The sequence below is a fragment of the Terrapene carolina genome, unplaced genomic scaffold (genome assembly GCF_002925995.2).
Source record: "Terrapene carolina triunguis isolate 2854851 unplaced genomic scaffold, T_m_triunguis-2.0 Scaffold102, whole genome shotgun sequence".
Classification (NCBI taxonomy): Eukaryota; Metazoa; Chordata; order Testudines; family Emydidae; genus Terrapene; species Terrapene triunguis.
In genome coordinates, this window is record NW_020664453.1 from 2488592 (window position 1) to 2512094 (window position 23503).

Genomic DNA, 23503 nt, shown 5'->3' on the forward strand with positions numbered 1-23503 from the left:
GACTGGAACTTGGCCCTTACAATCCAGCCATGCCCACATGACAGCTGAAGAAAGGAGGGGCTGACGCCTACATTGAGGCACTTCCATAAAGGCCTCCCTATGGTACAGTCCCCACAGGCAGTGCTGGGCTGGTAGATGGGGAGCCCTCCAAGGCAGAGCTGTTAGAAAGAAGCTGTCCAAGAATCAGGCCGATGTATGTATCAGCTCCTGCCTTTGGAGCGTGTTTGAGCTTTAGACACTGTCAGCCTTCGGCAAGAGTTTAATCATTATAAACTTCCCCAGCCTCAGCCAGCCAGCCCTCGTGCGCTCAGTTTTCTTTTGGAGGTAGCTGGAGTTTCGTAACGCAGCTGCCCAAGAGTGGGTGCACTCAGAGGACTGTCATGGTTTCCAGTCAGAGGAGGTGTCCTTCCATAGGAGCGACAGGAGCAGCAGTGATTGGTGTCTGCGTTGTTGCGGTGATTTCTACCTGCATCGCTCTGGCTGTGTGTCTGACGGTTAACAGGAATCCCCCGCAAGGTACAAAGCCAAACCAGTTCATGCTTCTTGACCTTAGATTCTGGCGGATTGGCTCCAGAGGGTGCATTTGGGGAAAGTGGCTAAATTATTTGCATGGGAAAAAGAAGCAGAAACAAGATGGGAGCCAGCTGTGCTAAAAGGGGAGTTGGGGGGGGGGGGAGAGAGAAAGTGAAGACACTGAGGTGTGATAGATGTAATGATGATTGTGTGGTGGCTTTGTGGATCAAGAAGAATCTCTCACACCATTCATTGTGGAGGAACAGGCTTCATTCATTAAAAATAAATGGCGTACCTGGAGTCTGTCTGCAGAAAGGATATGTATGGAGAGCTTCCCCAGAAGTGACACTTCAGTGAGAATATAAATGCCATCCCAAGCCTCTGTCAGGTGCGATAGCTGGCCTTTCAAACTGCATTAAGGTAAACTTAATATACAATTTGTCAGCCTGGAGAGGGGATTTATATTTTGTTTGTCTGCCTGTAACCGTCTGTTACTGACATAATATTTAGAACTGGGGGACTACACAGAGCAAGGAGTTTTTTAATTAGATTTTTAACCACTGCCCTAGCAGGGATCAGTGTCTACATTGTTATGCATATGGAGATCAAAATTGGGTATTGCATGTATCCCAGGGGGCTCTTCACTGCATTGTCATCTTACCAGCACCGTTCATGTGAGTCTCTGCTGAGACTCTCCTCGTTCTTACTGCAGGTGCGAACACAATGAGGCACAGGACAGTTACAGTCACTCCTGGCACTAACGCCATTGTGTCACAGCCAAAAAGTCAACAGGTGTTAACCCTTTCCCCACCCCCGCTCTGCTGCAGCTTTCCCTTGAAATCAGCAAAATGAGAGAGGAAACCTGCTGTGCTACAGAATATGTCCTACGTTTGGGAGCAGTCAGGCAGTTCTATTACTTCCCTTCGGGTCCCACTCTTCAAAAACCCAGCTAGTGCTTGGGTTAGTTTCACATTTGTTTCCCAAAATTAATTGCGATTAATTGCACTTTTAAACAAGAATAGAATACCATTTATTTCAAATATTTTTGGAGGTTTCCTATATTTTCAAATATATTGATTTCAATTACAACACAGAATACAAAGTGTACAGTGCTCACTTGATATTTATTTTTGATTACCAATATTTGCACTGTAAAAAAAGAAACAATATTTTTCAATTCACCTAATAGCACTACAGTAGTGCTATTGTAATGTCAGCGTGCAGGATCGAACCGGGGAATCTCTGGAGCTAAATGCATGAGCCTCTACTGCATGAGCTAAAAAAACAACTGGCTGTTGAGCAGACTCTTTTTTCTCTCTCTCTCTCTCCCCCCCCCACTAGATGGGACAGCAGGTGTGTGGGTTACACTATCTCTTTATCATGAAAGTTGAACTTACAGATCACTGCAATAAAAATTAAATAATGTAAAGCTTTAGAGCCTACAAGTCCACTCAGTCCTACTTCTTGTTCAGCCAATCACTCGAAAACAAGTTTGTTTACATTTACAGGAGATAATGCTGCCCACTTCTTGCTTACAATGTCACCTGAAAGTGAGAACAGGCATTCGCATGGCACTGTTGTAGCCCGCATCACAAGATATTTATGTGACAGATGCGCTAAAGATTCATTTAAATTAAATTAATGGAGATAGCCTACCTCCTAGATCTGGAAGGGACCTTGAAAGGTCATCGAGTCCAGCCCCCTGCCTTCACTAGCAGGACCAAGTACCGATTTTGCCCCAGATCCCTAAGTGGCCCCCTCAAGTATTGAGCTCACAACCCTGGGTTTAGCAGGCCAACGCTCAAACCACTGAGCTATCCCTCCCCCCCCTTCATGCTTCAGCCACCACTCCAGACAACATGCATCCATGCTGATGGCGGGTTCTGCTCGATAACAAGCCAAAGCATTGTGGAGCAATGTATGTTCATTTTCATCATCTGAGTCAGATGCCACCAGTAGAAGGTTGATTTTCTTTTTTGGTGGTTTGGGTTTTGTAGTTTCCGCATCTGAGTATTGCTCTTTTTAAGACTTCTGAAAGCATGCTCCACACCTCGTCCCTCTCAGATTTTGGAAGGCACTTCAGATTCTTAAACCTTGGGCCAAGTGCTGTAGCTATCCTTAGAAATCTCACATTGGTACCTTCTTTGTGTTTTGTCAAATCTGCTGTGAAAGTGTCCTTAAAATGAACAATATGTGCTGGGTCATCATCCGAGACTGCTACTGAAATATATGGCAGCATGCGGGTAAAACAGAGCAGGAGACATATAGTTCTCCCCCAGAGAGGTCAGTCACAAATTTAATTAACACTTTTTTTTTTTTTTTTTAAAACGAGCATCATCAGCATGGAAGCATGTCCTCTGGAATGGTGGCCGAAGTACAAAGGGGCATAAGAATATTTAGCATATCTGGCATGTAAATACCTTGCAATGCTGGCTACAAAAGTGCCATGTGAATGCCTGTTCTTATTTACAATGGCACCTGAGAGTGAGAAGTGGGCAGCATTATCTCCTGTAAATGTAAACAAATTTGTTTGTCTTAGCGATTGGCTGAACAAGAAGTAGGACTGATGGTCTTGCAGGCTCTAAAGTTTTACATTTTTTGTTACATAACTGCACTCAAAATCAAAACAAACAAAATCTACATTTGTAAATTGCACTTTCCCGATAAAGAGATTGCATTATGGTACTTGTAGGAGGTGAATTGAAAAATACTATTTCTTTTATTTTTACAGTGCAAATATTTGTAATAAAAATAATATAAAGTGAGCACTGTACATTTTGTATTGTGCTGTAATTGAAATCAATATAATTGAAAATGTAGAAAAACATCCAAAAATAAACGTCAAGTGGTATTCTATTGTTTAACAGTGGGATTAAAACTACGATTAATCACGATTAATTTTTGTAATTGCGATTAATTTTTTTTAGGTAAGCACGTGAGTTAACTGCGATTAATCAGCAGCCCTAAAAATTACTTATTACGAATCTTCCTTGATATTTCAGACTCTGCACCCAAACCAGCCTTTGAGACAGACGGAGACCTGTTAGAATACCTGCTAAATCTGGGGAGCATTGACAGGAAGGATGGATTGCTGGTCACCTGGTATCATTCTGCAAACAAAAAGAGCGAGCTGGCAGCTGCCTTGAAGAGTAAAATATATTTTTTCCATCTGTAATAACCTGTGTAGCTAGGAAAGCTAAGATAACAAGGGGAGTTGGTTCTCATACTTCAGGGTGTAATCAGATCACCTACAGGAGGCAGAAAGGAATTTTTCCCCCCTTTCTCACCGGGTACAACACTGAACAATTGATTTAGTGGCGAGTTTTCCTTCCTTTGAAGCATGGCCAAAGGCAGGATGCCGGACTACATGTATCAGTGGTCTTGCCAACTCTGGCAAATCTTATTCCCTGTCCTTTATGTTTCTAGTTACATGCTATTGGAAAGCCATAGGGTCAAACCCTGGTTCCATTGATGTCAATGGCAAAACTCCCAGTTGACGTCAGTGGGGCCAGAATTTCACTCAGGAGAGTTAGCTGCCAGCACACAATGTAGGGAGCTCAGGCAAACACTGAGCATATTAGATTCTGGCATGATTTGATCAAAATAGTGGCAGCTGAGCATATGTAAAGTTTCTGTAGTGATTCATTTATCAGTTTATCTGATTGGGGCAAAAAAGATACGTCCTACCCAGAAGACAATGCTGAGGGGGTTATCTGACATTTAAGATAAAACTAAATGGTTTGAAACTGGGCTTTGTACTAGCAAAAAGTAGAATACTTTAGGAAGAGAAGAGGTCTGCTCAAGTTTAATGTTCAGATCGGAACATCGTTCTACACACTGAATCAAGCAGCAGAAATCCCGGATACGTTGAAAGGCGGGCTCACCTGAAGTGATAAGCAGGGCTTGCTTACAGCTTCATGAGATAAAGCTACTCTGTAAAAGTTGACTGTTTTGTGCCACATTCACCTGAAGCAGTTTTATCTTGTGGTGATAACGTACAAGAGGAAAGTACAGAAAGCTCCATGGTGATGCAAGACAGTACCAAAAAAAAAAATCAGCTTTTTCTGATCTTATGAGATACATCGCAGATTAGAGGTTTATCTGCTAACTCAGGGTCATCATGGAGCATTTGGAATCATTCCAGAAAGAAAAACTGGAACTTTCCAGTCTGGTATCACTCACCTGGAATGGCCAGGGACTAGTTACAGCTGGAAGAGAGGAATCGCAGTAATAGCTCTACCCAGGAATCGGTGGGTAGCACCAGGCTTAGAAGAACCCCCCTTTTTGGGGTGTTTTGGGGACTGATCTGAAACCCAGTTAAATTAGAATCATAGAATATCAGGGTTGGAAGGGAGCTCAGGAGGTCATCTAGTCCAACCCCCTGCTCAAAGCAGGACCAATCCCCAGCTAAATCCGAAAGTAGTTTTTCACCCCAGATGGGATTAATAGAAAGACTCCCATTGACTTTAAGGGGCAGTGGATCAGGTCTTTTGTTATCATCTCTCTAATCATTTAATGGACTATAGGGGCTCATCTGTTCCCTGGCCATATTTATGATCAGAGCAGGAACTATTAGCCCAGAGCTGTTGGTGAAGCCGCTGGCTGCCTTGTAGGTGACCATCCCGCTTAAAGAAAGACATTGCGGCTCCTTGGTCTAGCACAGGCAGGAAACATCGCATATGTATCTCTGAGAGACACAGGGCTTGAGCCTCCAAGAGCTAAGCACCGTGGCCCCTATCCAGCAAAGCACTGAAGCACATGCTTAACTTTAAGCACCTGAGTAATTCATCAACTTCAGTATGACCATGCACACGCTTAAATGCGTTGCTGGGTAATGAACAGAGTGCGCAGCCCATAGGGAGCTGCCTTCCTATGTTGTGAAGACACTGACAAGTGTGGAGGGTGTAATTTACGTACACAGACTCCAGTCAAGGATTCAGACTGTGAATTCACTGTGCATACAGGTGATGCTATGGTCCTGGAAGCAGATGTCAACATAGAAGGACATAACACTCGTAATGAGACCGACAAGCCCATCATGGCCCATCCCCCCACTATTTACAGTGACAACTCTTTTCAGGAATGGCTGGATGTCGTCCTTAACTCATCTAGCAAAGGTAATCTAAAGTGCTATATCTTTAAACAAGCTGATGTAACCCTTTGCCCGAGTGGTCTATGAACATACGGAATTCAGAAGCATGTTCTTCACACCCCATTTGGCAGGGAATAATGGGGCAGTGCTGGGGACTAGCAGTAGGCAATGTTAAAGATATCGTCATTGTAGGACCATAGTGCCAAGGAGCCCTAGTCCTGGACCAGGACCCCACGGTGCTGGGTGCTGTACAAACAGGCCTCCTATTTTCATTTGTGCATAATTGACCAGCTGCTACTATTCAATACTAATGGAATTTCTCAACGGATTCTTTCTCGGACAGGTATCAAGCTGGATTTCAAAAGCATCAAGGCAGTTGGCCCATCTCTGGATATTTTACTAAAGAAATCCTCAGAAGTGAAGCTCAATAGACCGCTGTGGTTAAACGCAGATATTCTAATGGGTCCCAATGTCCCCATAAACACTGCAGTTAACGCAAGTTTGTGAGTAAAACACGTTTTTCTTAAATCACTTTCAGGGCTTATTTTGCGCTTTTCAGTTACTTATATCCCAGCCTGGACTGATCACGTCCATAGCTTTGGAACAAAATAGTCTGTTATACACTAGCAACAATCCTCTACCGCAGTAAGAACTCTGTGACCCCAAGAAGCGCCAAGAATAGAGTTCAGCTAAAGAGCTGACAAAGGTGGGCAAAAAAAAGTTTATATAGGTAAAAACAAGAAGAAAACCAACCATTTAAGATCCCAGGTCACTGAGTGCCTGATCCAGTGGCTATTCATGTGAGTGGGAGGCTTTCAATAGGCTTTGGATCAAGCCCCTGGAGAACATATTTAGGTTCCAGAAATCACTCCTTCCTCCAGTTGCCTGCTGGAGCCTTGAGTTTACTAATCCTTGGTTACCCTGTAGCAGCCAGTAACCCTGTTAGCCAGAGCCACTCGAAAATTTTCCATTGAAACTGTTTTTAGCAGAAATTTATGTTTTTAAACCTAAAACAATTTTCTTGGCAAAAAGTCTCAGCTTTCCATAGAGAATTTTGACTTTTCATAAAAAAAAAAAATGAACCCTTGGGGAAAAAAAAAAAATTCTGATCTGGGAACACCGCCATGATGCCTCCTGGGAGTTGTAGCTTGGCGGTCTCCTGCCCCCATTCTCCTCTATGGGCTGGGCTCTCTTGCTGGACTGTTTCTCCCAGGACCCTTTTATAACCAGCTGTGCACCTGAAACTGAGCAGATCTTGGCAGGTAAGTAAAGGGAGAAACTGATTTTTGAACTCTGTTGGGTTTAAAGTGATCTGTTCAAATTTCTCAATGCACATACTGTTATTAATAGGAGCTCAGACTGTATTTAAAAAATTAAAAGCTACACCTTTAAGCCCACAAAAAAGCCAGGAGTTACAGAGTTAACACTGAAAATCTGGGGTTTCCATCCCAAATTTAGCTCAGACTCTTTTGGAAGAAGCAAACACCACCAGAAGGTGAGTTAAAGTAGGAGCAACAGAATGGACTTTTAACCTCAGCTCTGAACTTTTTCCTCTATTAAGGAAAAAAAAAAAACCTGTACAGTTTAATAGGAATCAAACCAATGGGGTCCTATAGAAATTACTCTAAAACCCTACAGAGTTTCTATTTTCTATACAATTGTTAAATCAACGTCTGGCATTTTAACCCAGGATTTTAATACCCCACTGTCTTTTTTTTTTTTTTTTTTTTTTTTTAAATTAGTTGGAATGGCTAGCCCAGCCCAAAGTCCAAACTTTTAGAGGTTCACCAACACCTACGCTCTACATTTTTGTACAGTTTTTCCCAATTACTAAAGTCTTTTACTGCATCGCTCACAGTACATGGGAATCACAGCATGGGCTGGGGTAAAGTTCACCTTTTTATTCAGAATTCTGTCACCAGACAGGTATTTTCACTCAGCACCATTTGCAGTCTTATGTGAATCAATATAGAGGCCAGTTCTGCTTCATATGAGGAGCAAGCCAAGGATCTAATGGGTTAGCGTTGAGCTACAGTAAAATCTACCTGTCCACAGCAAATTTCCCAGTCAATATGCATCACTGTGATGAGTTTCTACCATGTTCTGCCCAGACTCTCCTCTGTTTCCCAAGGGGGGTGGAGGGGAGGGAGTGCTTGCTGTTGGAGCTGTTCAGAGAGTTGTCTATAGAAAGTAGCGTGTGTAGTACAGTATATATAAAAAGAGTGCCATCTAGTGGCATCTGGTGTGTTCTTATGTTTGTAGGTTTAATAAAGTTGTTGTTTACTGGCTTCTTGTCTGCAGCTCTTAACAGTAACTGTTGCTCTGTACATGGTTCCTTTAGATTCCTCTCACTCATCCAGGAGAAGTACCCAAACTGCACTCTCTCTCTGGGGTGGACGACCCTCTACTCATTTCTGTTCCCCAACAAAACCTACACTCAGAAAATGATTCAAAAGATGCACAGCATCGTGGGGACGCTGCCCCAAAGAGTCACCTTCCCTGTCAGGGCCGTCATGGTGAGATTGGCTTGGCCTCATTTCAGCTGGCTGCTGGCTCAGTCTGACAGGTAAGGAGTGAACAGCACACGTTCATCTTTAGTCCTTCGAGCAGGATTAACTAAACCACTTAAAGCGGTGGTTGGTTCTCAACATTTCCAGATGACCTTTCAGGAGTCTGATTTGGCTTGAGTACTCTTGGTATCGCCTCACTCAAAAACGACTTGCAAACAAATTCAGAACTAAAAATACAAAAGTGGCACAGCCACACTAGTACTGAAAAATTGCCGACTTTCTCCTTTTTACCATAGAATTATAAAATACCTCCATTGGAATATAAGCATTGTACTTCCATGTCCCTGTGATGCTTGAGCCTACTTTTCACTGGTGAGCCTGGTCTGAAGCCCAAGCCCTGCCGTCCAGAGCTGGAGCATGTAACTGTTTCTTGGGGGGACTCTACGGCGTGGGTCCCCAGGCAATTGTTCTGCTTGCCACCTCCTAATGCCAGCCCTGCAGCTGCGACCCCCCTAAACCTGTCCCATGACCACTCTGGGGGCTGCAAGCCCCAGGTCGAGAAACACTGATCTAGAGGAGTTGAGTACCCCCTAGAAGATGTACCCCTGGTTGAGAACCGCTGACTTAAAGAACAGTACCGGCCACCAGCACCTTGCCTACACTGTAGCTCCAAGTGGTCGGGCCTCCAAGTACAAATTATTCCCATGTTGCAGAAACCTTTCTATATAGTCAGACACTTGCAAACGAATAACCCTCCTACAGTGTCTCTCGTTAAAAGAGAACTGCTTAGGGTGCTGGACAGTATTGTCTTTCCAGATCATCACTTATTTTCAGAACTAAACCCTTCCATTTGAAAGGGACCAAACTAGCGATGGCTAATTAGACCACTGTATCTCCAACTATTGAAAAGCCAGCCAGAGAGCCTGCGAGAACCCCAGGCCAGCTCAACACTTTCTCTTCTCCACAGGTATAGCCTGACTCTGTGGCAGGGGAAGACGGATCCGATCAGAGTGGAAGATCTCCTGTTCATCCGGGACAATAGCCGTGCTGAACAAATCTATTATGACATTTATGATCCTGTTCTGGCTCAGTTCAAGGAAGCAGCGTGTATGTTTGTATTACAGTAGTGCCCAGAGGCCCCCAATGAGATTGGGACCTCATTGTGCTAGGTGCTGTACATACACATAGGAGGAGAGAGTCCCCGCTCCAAAAAAGCTTATCTAAATAGACAAGACAAAGAGAAGAAACCGAGGCTTAGAGAGGTGAAGTGACTTGTGTAAGATGACAGCAGCTCAGTGGCAGAGCTGGGAAAAGAAGCCAGGGCTCCTGACGCCCATTCCATTGCCTGTCCCCTATGCCACACTGCCTCCTAACGCTACACCACTTTCAAAGGGGCTCAGACCCATGGTGGTGAGACCCGCTACGTGCGCCTTGGCCAGCAGCTAACTTGAGCCCACTTCAAAGAACCATCATGAAAGGCAGAGAAAATGTCCTGGCTCTATTTTGAAGTGCACTTGTGCAGTGAAGGTGCTAAATACTGTAAATAGGCACATGCTCTGGGCCCTGTAAAGAATTTTGTTTGTTTTAAAGAAAGGGGTTGTGCTCTTTTTTCGATACACCGGAGGCCTGAAAGATTGTTTAAAAGGTTTCTTCTGCTAGTTGTTTTACCTTGAAGATATCATAAGTCTGGTTTCCAGTTAGTGTTGCCGGAAGACTTGTTGGGGCCATAAAGGATGGCTGACTGATGGCGCACTCTGACTGAAGAGGCACAGGTGTTGAATCTAGAACAAAGGCATCCTTTCTCCCAAGCATCCATTACCCAGTAGAGTTAAGTAGGTGTTAACCAAAACAAATTCCCAGAGTTTGAAACAGTCTGGGCTAAAAAAAGGTCTTCCTCCTTCAATCGCTCCTAAGCTAGTCCTTTGTGAGTCATAATTTCATTAGATCTCTGGGTTCTTCCAAGGTGAAGCAGACCTACATTTCTAAAGTCATAAAATTAAGTAGAAAAGAATTAAAAAATAAATTCAAGGTTTCCATTACACATCAAAGAAACAAACAAGGAATCATTAGAGAGACAAGAATTCATTTTCTCCCCTGCCTTTTGCAGGTTAGTCATCCTGTAGAGTCAGGAAGTATTGCTCCCAAGTTCTGCTCTCAGGTCGCGCTGTACAACACATGGGATTGGCAGAATTTGAGGCTGACCCTTTCAGTTTGGGAGCAGTGATTCTCTCTACCGCCTCCCGAACTAGTAGGCACCTTTTTCTCAGAAGTGTAGTTGCTTCCCCTCTGGTACAAGAAGGATAAACAACTGTACTCTACTTAGTCAAGATGGGGTTTTATTGGCTCTATTCCAGAGACCCAATGTAGTTTAACCATTGTGTATACTATTTAAGACTACTAGCTAAATTGCTGCTTATTGGGGACACATTCAAGCTAGGTCAAGGGACTAAACAGTGTTTAACTATATGTGACATTCTAGGCTGTCATCTAGTTTGAGCAGGATCAGATGAGAAAGGGGTAAACACGGTCTACACTAGTCTCAACTGTTACCATAGTTGGTACAGCTGTAATGATGGCAAGTTATGGCTCCTACATCGTATCCTACTGTAGCCATAGCCCTAAAGACAAAAGCCCACACAGTACCCTGAAAGGGAATGATTTTACTCAGCATTTTTCCCCCTCTCAACCCAACAGTGAACTCAACAAGAAAGAGATTCTACTATCCTGGAGGCAATTTGCTAGATTACTTTCACCCAGCAGACTCCGATGAACTATGGATAGAGTGGTATGGGATGGATCACTATGAGAACAGGCTGGAAACACTGTCAATTCTTAAAGGTGAGTAACACGTCTTTCCCCCATGTACCGATCTAACACAACTGGAGGGGTTTTCATACGTTGTCACAGACTTGGCAGTTCCTAAGAGTTGTAGCTCATGCTATAGTTCTCAGACTAGGGTCAGTAAGTCCCGGCGAACATTTCTGTTTGCCTGTAAACCCAATTTACAGACAGAGCAGTGAGGCAGGTTAGGTAATTGAGAGCTTGGGAATGGATAAGAGGAGTAGTCTATGCATCTCCTAGAACAAAGCCTGCAGAACGTGTTGCAAAAAACACCACAATAACGAGAATAGTGCAAGGAGAGAGGGTGAAACATGGGGATATAAATAGGATTAAATTGAGCAAAAGCATATTTAAATGGACTATCAGGAGAAAAGTGCCAACACTAAGATCTATGAACAGGGCCCTACCAAATTCACGGTCAAGGGATTTTAAAAATCATAAATTTCATGATTTCAGCTATTTAAATCTGAAATTTCATGGAGTTGTAATTGTAGGGATCCTGACCCAAAAAGGAGTTGTGGAGCGGGGAGGGGGTGTCGCAAGGTTATTGTAGGGGGGATTGCAGTACTGCTACCGTTACTGCTGCAGGCGGTGGCGCTGCCTTCAGCGCTGGGCAGCTGGAGAGCGGTGGCTGGTGGCCGGGAGCCCAGCGCTGAAGGCAGAGCTGCCGCCAGCAGCAGCGCAGAAGTAAGAATGGCATAGTATGGTATTGCCACCCTTACTTCTGCGCTGCTGCTGGCGGGGCACTGCCTTGAGAGCTGGGCACCTGGCCAATAGTGGCTGCTCTCTGGCCGCCCAGCTCCAAAAGCAACGCTCAAATAAGGGTGGCAATACTGCAACTCCCTTTTGGGTCAGGACCCCCAATTTGAGAAACGCTGGTCTCCCCGTGAAATCTGTATAGTATAGGGTAAAAGCACACAAGAGACCAGATTTCACGGTCCGTGATATGTTTTGCATGGCTGTAAATTTGGTAGGGCCCTATCTATGAAATGGTCTATGAAAGCAGTAGGAGAAGACCTATTGCTGGAGTAATAGAAAACCAGACTGTTTCAGGCAATGGAGAATCTATATGAGGAACAATCCTAGGTTAGGTCAGAAGCAGGATTAAGATTATCTAGTACTACTGGTCAAAAGGCCAAAAGGTGGAAGATTACCTCTTACCCTACCATGGATCTCACAATGCTACCAGATATTAATCAATTATTCTCCCTAACTAATTATCTGGAGAGGATACACTGGGAACTGGTGGATGATGCATAGAGGAGTGAAAGCGCTTGTTATCTGCAGTTAAGAATACACTTTGAATCAATTACACAATCAGTGTATCTATCATTTTGTTGTATATTAATTAAATATCATATAGTCCAATGAAAATTAGCTGTTGAATTGTTTCTAGCCAAAGACATATAATGGAGACATAGTTCATTTCCTCCCTTTAAATCTTCGTGCTAATTACACATAACAAATACATTGATACATTAAAGGGGTCACTGAGGCTCAGGCTGTTATGAACCATCTCCCTTTGCTTTGTTCTCCAGATAAGAGGGGCATGATTGCCCTGGACATTGCATTACAGAATAGCACCATTGGAAATCTCATTCCCGTTGCACTGTCTCCATCAGCAGGCCTTCCCCTGGAACAGTGTCTGATTACGGTTTCCAGACATCTCAATCCTTGGGGTATATACCTGAACATAACAGAATCCGGAGCACTTCGCCCTACACTGGAGCTCCTTAGTAAGCTATATGCCCAGAATCTCTTATGGAACCCCATCTGGATAAGCATGGCGCTCTCCTTTGGAAGCTTTGAGACACCAGGATACATGCAAGGTGAAGAATTCCTAACAGCCATCAACAGCATTTTCCCATATGTTACCGTAGCCCCTGGCTGGCCCAGGGAAGTGATAACTGCTGGTTACACTGACCCATTGATAGACGATATGCTCACACTCTGTAAGGATCTCTGGCAACAAGTGTCATTTCAGCTGGAGGCTGTGCCGCTGAGTAGATCATGGCTGGCAACTACAAAGCTGTTGGAGATTTCACCCAGCTACACCATCACTGTGCAACACAGTTACTCAGAGGGTAGCTACTGCGATGGCTTCCCAGGACTCCGGTCTATCCGAACACACATACAGAAGGGGGTCTATTATAAGATACCGAGACAATGCAGAAATGCTTTGATGGCGGATGTCTTAACTTCTTAGAACTTCCCTGAGAGCCTGGTAAGTGACCCAAGTTTTTCCAGGGCCCATTGTTAGGCAAACTTCTGAGTGATCAGCCTTGACAAGCATTACTCTGGCAATCACAGTCGTGGTAGGGCTGTCACTGACTCCTGCACATGGGGGACGGGCGTGAGAACTATTCTTTGAGTAGAGTTTAATTTATTTGGTTGTACTTTTTGCTTTGAACAGGTCTCCCAAACAGATCCCCTACCCCCGTTCCTTTTGGTTTGTAGCATCAGCCTGCTCAGTGGTTCACATACTGGCGGGGCAGAAGGGACGGTCTTCTCTCTTTAAGCATGGTTGGTTTGTGGTTAAGGCAGTGCACTTGGACTCAGGCAATCTGGGTTTAAATCCTGGCTCTGCTACCACACACAGTGACCCTGAGCAAATCCTATGGGGCTAGATTATCAAAAGAAGCTCAAACCCCCACAGCTCCCATTGGGATGCTTCTGACTAGACTTTTGGGATCTCAGCACCCAGCATACCGAGAGCCCTTTTGAAAAAAATCAGTCCTTAATATCTGTGCCTCCGTTTTCCCATCTGTAAAATGGGGATAGTATTTCCTCTCTCCTACCTTTTGTCCATTTTAGCAGATTGTAAGCTCTTGGGGGCAAGGATTGTCTTGCTGCAGGTAGGTATAACCTCTAGGAGCCGCTGTCAGACAAATAATTGTTTTAAATAAATGTCATTTCATCTGCTTGAGCTGGAGGCCTGTTTTGCTGGACACAGTTCGGTTGTGGAGTTTTATCTACGGCTAGTTGTTGCTAAGGTGGAACTCTCCACGTAGCCCAGTTTCTCCCCCGTCTCCTTGGAGGGACATTTTCTTTACAGTAATTTGCTTCAGGTTACCCCCAGCACATACTCTAACCAGGGCCGTAGCAACAAAGAACGTGGCCCCCTCCGAACATATGTCCGGGCGGGGCCCCTTACAATGCAGAAACTGGAATGCGGTATTTATTTTGCCACTTTTAGGGGCCCCCTTCCTTGCGGGGCCCCCTCCGGTCAGAGGGTACGGAGGGCGCTCGCTACGCCTCTGACTCTAACTTTCAGCATCCAGCTTGCTCCCATACCAGTTTCACAGGCACTGTATAATTTGTAATCAACCTCAACTACAAAGTAATGAAGTGGTGCGGAGGGACATATTTCTTCTTCCCAGCTAGGATCTGCCAGGACCTTTCAGAAAAGCATATGTATCAAGAGTGCGGGCACAGTGTATTTTTGGATGTGCTTTAATTGTCACTTCTCCATACACACCTATGGCCATGGTCAGCAGCAAGACGTCTTGAGCCTGCCTGAAGAGATCTAGAACTCAGCCACGAATCCCGGAGACGCCTGGCTGGGATGACTAATATTTTAATCAGATATTTGAGTTGCACAGTTGAACATCATAGAATAAAGGCCCACAAAGCAGGAAGACTGGAAATCCGTCCCCTTAGTTGTGCTTTAGTTACCAACAAAGGGGGGGAAATTCTTCAGACAGCAGTTTAAAAATTCTTAAACAAGATGAATCAATTTCCCACAGAAAACAGTCCAATTTCCCTTACTCTTGGGCTGATCAAGAAAAATACTCAGCTAACTAAAGAAAACCAGGCGAGAAGAACTACTGAGGTCATAAGGTGAACGGGCTTCTTTATTACCACTCCCATTCTTTGTATGGTGTGTGAAAGACAGAACATGAAATTGCAGCACATCAATGAGGTATCCTGCATCATAATGCCTAGTGTGTCAAACACAACAGTACTGTGTTACAGGAGACAAGGCTGGCCTTCTCTCCCCCAAATCTTGTCCTGATTTACTTCAGTGGATTAAAGATGGACAATTCCTCCATTGAATTACAAGAACTGGTGAAAAAAAATAATCCATTTAGTAACCGTTACTCTTGTACAAAGGTTCAAGCGCGGGTGATGCTGTCAGAAAGTCAATTCCTGAACATGAGGTTACAAGATTGAATAAAAATAAAATAAGGCTAGTGCTTTTCAGCAGATTACATGCTGCTCTAGCACTAGACCTTAGAGTGATCTGACTGACTTCGCAATGAAACACTGGCCATGTAGGGACCACCTAGACCTCTCTCCCCATCCCATCCCAGGCCAAATTTTGCCCTCAGATAAACCATAATAGAAGCCCCTACAGTTGCGACAGAGTTTGGCCCTAATAATCCCTCTCCCTGATTAGGCAGATTGGCTCCAGCCATTACATTTCTCATCATCATCAAGCACACTAGAGAGAAGAGCTGATTCTAGTCACGCTACAATGGATGGATTTCAAGTCATTGTGCTCCTAGCAATGCCACTAACATTATCTAAGTAATTACTCTCCATGGTGCGCTCACCGACACAGACCAATCGCTTCAATATGTACAAGATATTCACACAGCACTGTGCAAAAAGGGCCAACAGTTACAGATTCTGAAGCCCGACTGTGATCTCATCTTTGTTCTTCTGCAGGAATCTCTCACAGGCTTTGAAGGTAACATAGAAGTCCGAGGACAGTCCTGCAACGTTAGTCGTGACGTAAGCTAGGTATCCTGGAGCTGCCTGGTTGTAATAGGACACCTGAAATCCACAACACATTCATTAAGACAGCTAAGAGGACATCCACAGGCTGAAACCTACAGGAGTCATTTTCTAATATGTACAGCAGCAGCGGCGGTACTGGCTTCCTCTCCCCGTGGTTCAGCACGGGTCTCCCCAGTGGCTCTGAATTGCTCAGAGGTTTTGGGATGTACAGACCGTAGAACTGCCAGTTCCCCTGATCCAGTGGCTGTGAACCCCCACACAGTGGGGTGCCGAAGGGCAGTAGCCACTATCCCAGCCCATAACTTGGAATAGCAGCTGTGTAAAGGTTCCTCCCCGGCTTGAGGGCAATGAATACCCAGCTCCTCGCTTAGTTCCCACCACAAATTCCTCTGGCTTTGTGTGGGCAAGGGTGAATTCCAACCTAAGTGCTGAAAGCAAAGCCAGCATGCGAGGGGCTTGGAAAAGTTTGGGTTGGACACAGATATAGTGGCCCTGACTGTTCTTATAGCCTGGAAAGGGGATGTTTTGAAAAGGTTTTTAGAATTTGAAAGACCTTTTAGTCCAGACTACAATAGTTTAAATGCAGTTCAACTATTAGGCCTCCATTACTTGAACTGTCCATAGTATTAACATTTCCTCTGAGTTCACACTCAGACCACACTGCTGCATCCACTCGGCAGGGGACAGCCTGGGACATGCAGCCCTTTGGCAAGGGAGAGTTATTGGGACAGGGCTGGGAGTCAGAAAACCTGGGTTCCATTTTCAATTCAATGCTCCCTTGGGCAAGTCATGGAATCATGCCGTGCCTCGGTTTCCCCACCTGTAAAATGGGGATAGCATAACTTATCCACCTAAGCAACATGGACAAATGTGTGCACATAAAGGCGAGGTGTTATGTGAGAGTAGGAACGGAGGTGTTGTGGGGGGGCGGGGAAGAGGTTTGTTTGTTTTTTTAAAAAGGAGGGGGGGTTGGAAATTGAAGGACTCCAGAAATTCTCCCAAATCCCCAACCCAGCACAGACAGGGATGTGCAGCACCAGACTTGCAGGCCCTTCGGTTTTCCCCCTCTGAACTGGGCACTGGGGATCTGAACTAAAGCACTAGTACCAACCACAGGTCAGCATGCGCGAGTTCTTGGTTATGGAATGTGGGTAAAGGCCACGGTGATTGTCGCTGGGGGACACAGCTATCTTCCAGAGAGCTGAAAGCCTCACCTTGGTTAGCTCGGCTGTCTCCTGCCAAATACAGAAGCCGGAACACATCGTCTCCCCTCGGGTGTACTCGGGGTTTGGTGGACGGGTGGGCAGCGTGACCGACCTGAACGCGACGACATATGGGTCACTGGAAGAGAAGGAAGTCTGCTTAGGAGCAGTTCACAAGTGGATTGAAAAGGTGAGAAAGGAGCAGGATTTTATGCCAGCTCTCAAATTAACCCAGCTCAGATCAAGGCCAGGAAATGCAGGTGGCAGAACTGCCCCAACACATGCTCAGTGACAGACTGGAAATCACCTCTGCCTAGGTATTCGTGCATGGAAACACAGCACTACGCGGTCACAGTCCACCTTCTGCTTCTGCATTTCTTCTTGTATTGACTTCAAAATAAGTTACTTAAAATTACAGCCAAGATATCTTGGAGTGATTTTTTTTTTTTTTAAATCAAATCAACTGAAAACAATGCGGAAAGAAGGTATGGGGGAGGGGAAGGCTGACTACGATCTGGCCTCTATCTACAAATCTCATCACAGTGGCTCCAGTGTCCCCTGTGTTTTTATCATATTGGGTACCGAAAGCAGGTGAGGTATCCCTTTCCCCAGGCACACTAAGGCAAATACATTGCAGTCAGAGTGGGTGCTCCCAATCCACTTAGTGCCAAGGGATTGGAGACTTGGATATTCATAGGAGCCTAAGGGAGTCAGGCAACCAGCTCCTACTGAAATTCAGTCTCCCTGAGACTCCTCTGAAATTCCCAGCCGAAGAACCGGGCTAAAAAGAAGGCTGGGGTGAGAATGGTCAGGAGCAGCATGTGACAAGTATTCATCTCCTAAACTGCATGCCGAAGCTCACCCTTCTCTAGGAAGGGGTAACTCGAATGAGCTCCCCAAGGCATGATGTCCAGTCCTTGGATCATTCTTGTGGTTCTTCTCAGAACCATCTCCAATACAAAATCCTTCTTGACTCACAGGCCCCAGAACTGGGCACAGGATTCCAGTAGCAGTCGCACCAGTGCCAAATACAGAGGTAATAAAACCTGCCTACTCCCACTTGATAGTCTCTTTTTTAAATAGATCTAAGGACCACACCAGCCCTTCTGGCCACAACATGGCACTGGGGACGCATATTCAGCTGATTGTCCCCCAGGATACCAGTCTTTTTCAGAGTCACTGCTTCCCAGGAGAGAGTCCCCCATTTCTGGAAGTAGGCGGACATTCTTTGTTCCTAGCTGTACAATCTTACATTTAGCCATACTGAAATCCACACTTGCTTACACCCAGCTTAGAGCGCTCTAGATCGCTTGGTATATCAGTCTAGATTTCTACATGCAATACAAAAAGCTACATACTGAAACACACCCATGTTCTATATACAAGTTACTTTAGATCCCTCTTGCAGCCAAAAAAAAATAATTGTGCAGTGAAAAGGAAGTTGTGTAGCAGTGCCAATTGCTCCTTTGTGCAGCCTTTTCGGATCCACAGAGATGAGGCTATGAATTAACTATTTTCATTGTAACATATTTTTCACTCGCTGGCTGATAGGATCATTTTCATGGCAAATGTTTACATTCTTTAGCATGTCATAAACCAACCATCTCTCAAGGGCTGTGCATCATTGGACATAAGTATGGGGTTCCAGCAACTGTTCGACACACTGCACTTGAATACCACAGGCACTGAAAGACAGCCTGGCACAAGAGGGAATCCCAGACATATTAAAACAGGAGAGAAAGCACCATCTGTGGGGATTTGAGAGAGCGGAAATACTAAGCTAATACTAAGCACGGACTTTGTAGCACTGAAAGCAAACACCACGCTAACCAAACACTAGACATTTCCAGCCCCATGGGCTAGACCCAGCACTGTTGTCCCTATTTTGTGCACCGGCTGCCAGCAAGCACTGCACAGGGCTAGACCCAACATGCCACTGGAGCCATGCTAATCTACGTACCCTTCATCACAAGGTTTTCTTCTTGACGCCAGGATGACAAAGTCCTGAGGCTTGTTTTCTTGACTAACCGTCTGACTAAGCACGTGGTAGATCGTGTCGTCTTCATCAACTTGCTGGACGAGCTCAGCACTCCTGGAAAGAGGCAGAAGGACATTCCAGAAAGGATTCAGGCTGACTTCCGAAAGATGAGGTCATCTTCCCAGCACCATGACACCAGACACCTTCCCTTAAAAGATGTCCTCCCTCTCTCTCAATAGAGTTTCATCATACATAGGGCCCTACCAAATTCACAGCCATGAAAAAAACAGAGACTGTGAAATCTGATCTCTCCCGTGAAATCTGGTGCCCAGCCGGGGGCTCCTAACCTGTGCGTGGGTCCGGCTGCTAGTCCCAGCCAGGGATGGGGAAGGACCAGACATCCTCTTCCCCTGCAAAGACTGCTCCCAGGGCAGGTCAGACCCACCTCAGGTAACCTCCCCAGTCTGGAGGAAGCTCCATGGCTCCAGCTGTCATTACCCCCCACCCCCACGCGGGGACCCAGTAGCTCCAGCTGTCGTCACCTCTCCGTGCGGGCAGCTGTGGCTCCAGCTGTCAGCCCCGCCCCCCAACTCAGACAAGAGACAGCCGGAAAAAAACAGGCCTATGGTAACCTGCCCCCCCATACCCTGTGACCCTCACTTCTATGCTGCTGCTGGCAGTGGTGTTGACTTTAGAGCTGGGCACCTGGCCAGCAGCCTTCCTCTCTGGCTGCACAGCTCTGAAGGTAGCACCCCTGCCAGCAGCAGGGCAGAAGTGAGGGTGGCAATCCCATGACCCCCCTACAATAGCCTTGTGACCCTCCCACTCGGACCACCTTTTGGCTCAGGCCCCCCTGGGTTACCATACTGTAATAGTTTAGATGTAAACATTTGAAAACCTGAAACTGACTCATTTTAACCCCCCTGGCTGTGAAATTGACCAAAAACGGGCCATGAGTTTGATAGGGCCCTAACCATACGGTGTTACTCAGCAGTAACTCAGACTCCAGACAGAAGCAGTTCAAAGCCAGAGAAACAACTGTCTAACTGGCTTTTGGTTTGGCTAACTTACAATCAGTCAGAGGAAGGAGGAAGAAAAGCTTTCTCTGCTGAAGTAGAGCCACCTTCCCAGATATATCCGCTCTCCCATGGACTACGGGCCAGATTTTTAAACACATCTAGGCACCCAAAGATGCAGGTCATGAAAATCCCACCGGGCGCCTACCTGCCTCTTAGAGCCAGATTTCCAATTTGACTACCCTGTAGTAGAGCATTTTCTTAACAAAATTAATTGCTCCAAACAATTCTCTTTTGGACACACCCTGAAATCCTTGCTTAGGCTAAAGATCAGTTGCCTTCTGTGGGAGTTCATACTTGGCTCTCCCTGGGCAAGAGTCTGAGCCAAACCCCACTGGTGTCAACAGGCTTTGGATCAAGCCCTGAGTTCTTCTGCATCTGACCCCAAACGTTTCAATTGTATTGTCAAGTAGGTTGCAAATCCTTTTCACGCATTGTGACGTGGCACCTCCTGTGCCTTCTCGGTCTGGTTTTGTTTATTTTTGAAGGATGGGATTGGCCTGAAATTAGAGGTGGTTTCTGAGCCTTTCACTGGGATATTTTGGTTTTGATGGAGGACATGAGGTTCGTGGCTGGGATCAGAGCCACAAAGATCACCGACTCACTGTGTGACCATTTCACCTTCTTGTAGCTCAGTCAACCCAGGAATAAAATGAGTAAGGAAGTCCAGTACACTGTCACTGAAGCGCACACATAACCAACCCTCCCCCCCCCCGGAGCCGACCGTCCCTGGGATAATAAGTTACAGCTCCTTAAACTTCCCAGGCTGCTCCTACGAGTGGAGAAGTCCTGGATTCAGTGCAAATGAACAGGACAGGCCGCTCACCTGAGGCTGTGGTACGGGAAGAACAAGGGGCCCTGACAGAGGTGTCCTCTGTGACGGATACTCCGAAGACTCCAGTCTCCAGTTTAGAAGTGTGTTATGTATCTGAATGGGCTAAGGATTGTATTCTGGCTCCATGGGGGAGTTACAGGGTTTCCTGCAGGAACGAAAACCATTGGGGGATAATTCATGCAAATCCCCATGCAGCTAAGCCTGGAGAAGCCTCATCCCCTGGGGGAAATTGCATAGACTGGTTTGATGTGGCTCATGAGGCCTGGCAAACAAAGAACTGAAAACTGTATCAAGTGACCACTTTGACGTAGGGAGAGGGGCCACACGCACGGTTTCCAAGAACTGCAGGACATGAGACAGTGACCCAGACACATAGGCCCTGCCAAGGACCCTGAAGCCTGCCAGGGTCTCTATGCTGAAGACGGGTGACTGCCTGCTGAGCGAACACTTGCACGTAAGCTGTTCATTGTTTTTAAAAACATTCTCTCTGTAATACTTTTCTTCTGAATAACTAGTACTTGATTTATGGAGGCTGGCTGGTCGCTGGTTAACCCTGCCATTGCCCCAGAGAGAACAGGGCTTGGCCTACAGATAGATCTGCTGAGGTGAATTGCAGTCTACAATCCCCAGCCTGGAGAGAATGGATGGCAGGATGCTGCCCCAAGGAGAGGCGAAATCTCAAGAAGGCCACACAGGGATCAGAGGTGCAGTTATTTTGGGAACTGTGACACCCTCCTGCAAAGGAGATTTTAAACCAGAGTTCCTTCTGCCTCTGACTGGGTGTCTGTCGATGTGGCAGCTTTAAAATAAAGGCAGGTTGGACAGGCGTATGATCCTGGCACAAGATTCCACCCCCTCTCAGTAAAACCAATTCTAATTACCACCCAAGGCCATGGGAGAGCAAAGAGCATATGCTGGTCATAGTGTATAGTCACAGTCCACAAAAAGAACAGGAGTACTTGTGGCACCTTAGAGACTAACAAATTTATTAGAGCATAAGCTTTCGTGGGCTACAACCCACTTCTTCAGATGCATATTGAGTGAAACATATCGAGGAGATATATATACACACATACAGAGAGCATGAACAGGTGGGAGTTGTCTTACCAACTCTGAGAGGCCAATTAAGTAAGAGAAAAAAAACTTTTGAAGTGATAATCAAGGTAGCCAAGTACAGACACTTTGATAAGAAGCAAGTGTGAGAATACTTACAAGGGGAGATAGATTCAATGTTTGTAATGGCTCAGCCATTCCCAATCCCTGTTTAGCCCTGAGTTGATTGTGTCTAGTTTGCATATCAATTCCAGCTCAGCAGTCTCTCGTTGGAGTCTGTTTTTGAAGTTTTTCTGTTTTAAGATAGCCACCCGCAGGTCTGTCATAGAATGGCCAGACAGGTTAAAGTGTTCTCCCACTGGTTTTTGAGTATTATGATTCCTGATGTCAGATTTGTGTCCATTAATTCTTTTGCGTAGAGACTGTCCGGTTTGGCCAATGTACATGGCAGAGGGGCATTGCTGGCACATGATGGCATATATCACATTGGTAGATGTGCAGGTGAACGAGCCCCTGATGGTATGGCTGATGTGATTAGGCCCTATGATGGTGTCACTTGAATAGATATGTGGACAGAGTTGGCATCGGGCTTTGTTACAAGGATAGGTTCCTGGGTCAGTGTTTTTGTTCAGTGATGTGTGGTTGCTGGTGAGTATTTGCTTTAGGTTGGGGGGTTGTCTGTAAGCAAGGACAGGTCTGTCTCCCAAAAGAATTAATGGACACAAATCTGACATCAGGAATCATAATACTCAAAAACCAGTGGGAGAACACTTTAACCTGTCTGGCCATTCTATGACAGACCTGCGGGTGGCTATCTTAAAACAGAAAAACTTCAAAAACAGACTCCAACGAGAGACTGCTGAGCTGGAATTGATATGCAAACTAGACACAATCAACTCAGGGCTAAACAGGGATTGGGAATGGCTGAGCCATTACAAACATTGAATCTATCTCCCCTTGTAAGTATTCTCACACTTGCTTCTTATCAAAGTGTCTGTACTTGGCTACCTTGATTATCACTTCAAAAGTTTTTTTTCTCTTACTTAATTGGCCTCTCAGAGTTGGTAAGACAACTCCCACCTGTTCATGCTCTCTGTATGTGTGTATATATATATCTCCTCGATATGTTTCACTCAATATGCATCCGAAGAAGTGGGTTGTAGCCCACGAAAGCTTATGCTCTAATAAATTTGTTAGTGTCTAAGGTGCCACAAGTACTCCTGTTCTTTTTGCGGATACAGACTAACACGGCTGCTACTCTGAAACCAGTCACAGTCCAGCCACTTCATGGAGTTGGGAAGAGCAGCACAGCTTTATAGCACGGCACACTTTATAGGAAGTTAGACCCCTTATATGGGACAGGAACATAGAATGTTAAAGCTACGCGCCAGCTCACTGTTGTGGTTACATGCCTCTGCCAGCTAAGAGTCTCAGCTGCAATCCTAGGCTAACAAGTCTAGAGGTGTCATCAGCATGCAGGCAGAACAGTTGACTAGCTTGTACACGTGGCTGGTCTCCAGAAGATAAAAGCTTTGCTACTGTCACCAACGGCTAACGGGGCGTCTTCTTTTGCTCAAGTGGCAGAAACATGTGCTTCAGGAGGTAAAGGTCCCGGATTCTATTCCGCTGTACGACACACGAGCAGTGTGGCAGCCAACTC

The 23503-nt window shown here is 45.5% G+C and overlaps 2 protein-coding genes across 3 annotated transcripts in view; one reads left to right on the forward strand and one right to left on the reverse strand.

Moving 5' to 3' along the window:
• Positions 1-377: 377 nt before the first annotated feature.
• Positions 378-23503, forward strand: part of FAM151A (family with sequence similarity 151 member A) — a 46978-nt gene continuing 23852 nt past the window's right edge. The window contains exons 1-8 of one of the 2 annotated variants that reach the window (XM_024219679.1): positions 378-516; positions 3516-3662; positions 5478-5630; positions 5949-6108; positions 7947-8171; positions 9083-9222; positions 10810-10953; positions 12495-13180. In XM_024219679.1, the coding sequence (XP_024075447.1) occupies positions 381-516; positions 3516-3662; positions 5478-5630; positions 5949-6108; positions 7947-8171; positions 9083-9222; positions 10810-10953; positions 12495-13162 (1773 nt within the window). In that variant the 5' untranslated portion in view covers positions 378-380 and the 3' untranslated portion in view covers positions 13163-13180. Of the gene's footprint in view, positions 517-3515; positions 3663-5477; positions 5631-5948; positions 6109-7946; positions 8172-9082; positions 9223-10809; positions 10954-12494; positions 13740-23503 lie in introns of those variants that run through there. The other variant, XM_024219678.1, reaches the window with a different exon arrangement.
• The window catches only part of ACOT11 (acyl-CoA thioesterase 11), a 68182-nt gene continuing 59020 nt past the window's right edge, over positions 14342-23503 (reverse strand). The window contains exons 14-16 of the mRNA XM_026651758.2: positions 18862-18993; positions 16914-17040; positions 14342-15735 (exon numbers count right to left, since the gene is read on the reverse strand). Of these exons, the coding sequence (XP_026507543.1) occupies positions 15580-15735; positions 16914-17040; positions 18862-18993 (415 nt within the window). The 3' untranslated portion in view covers positions 14342-15579. The remainder of the gene's footprint in view (positions 15736-16913; positions 17041-18861; positions 18994-23503) is intronic.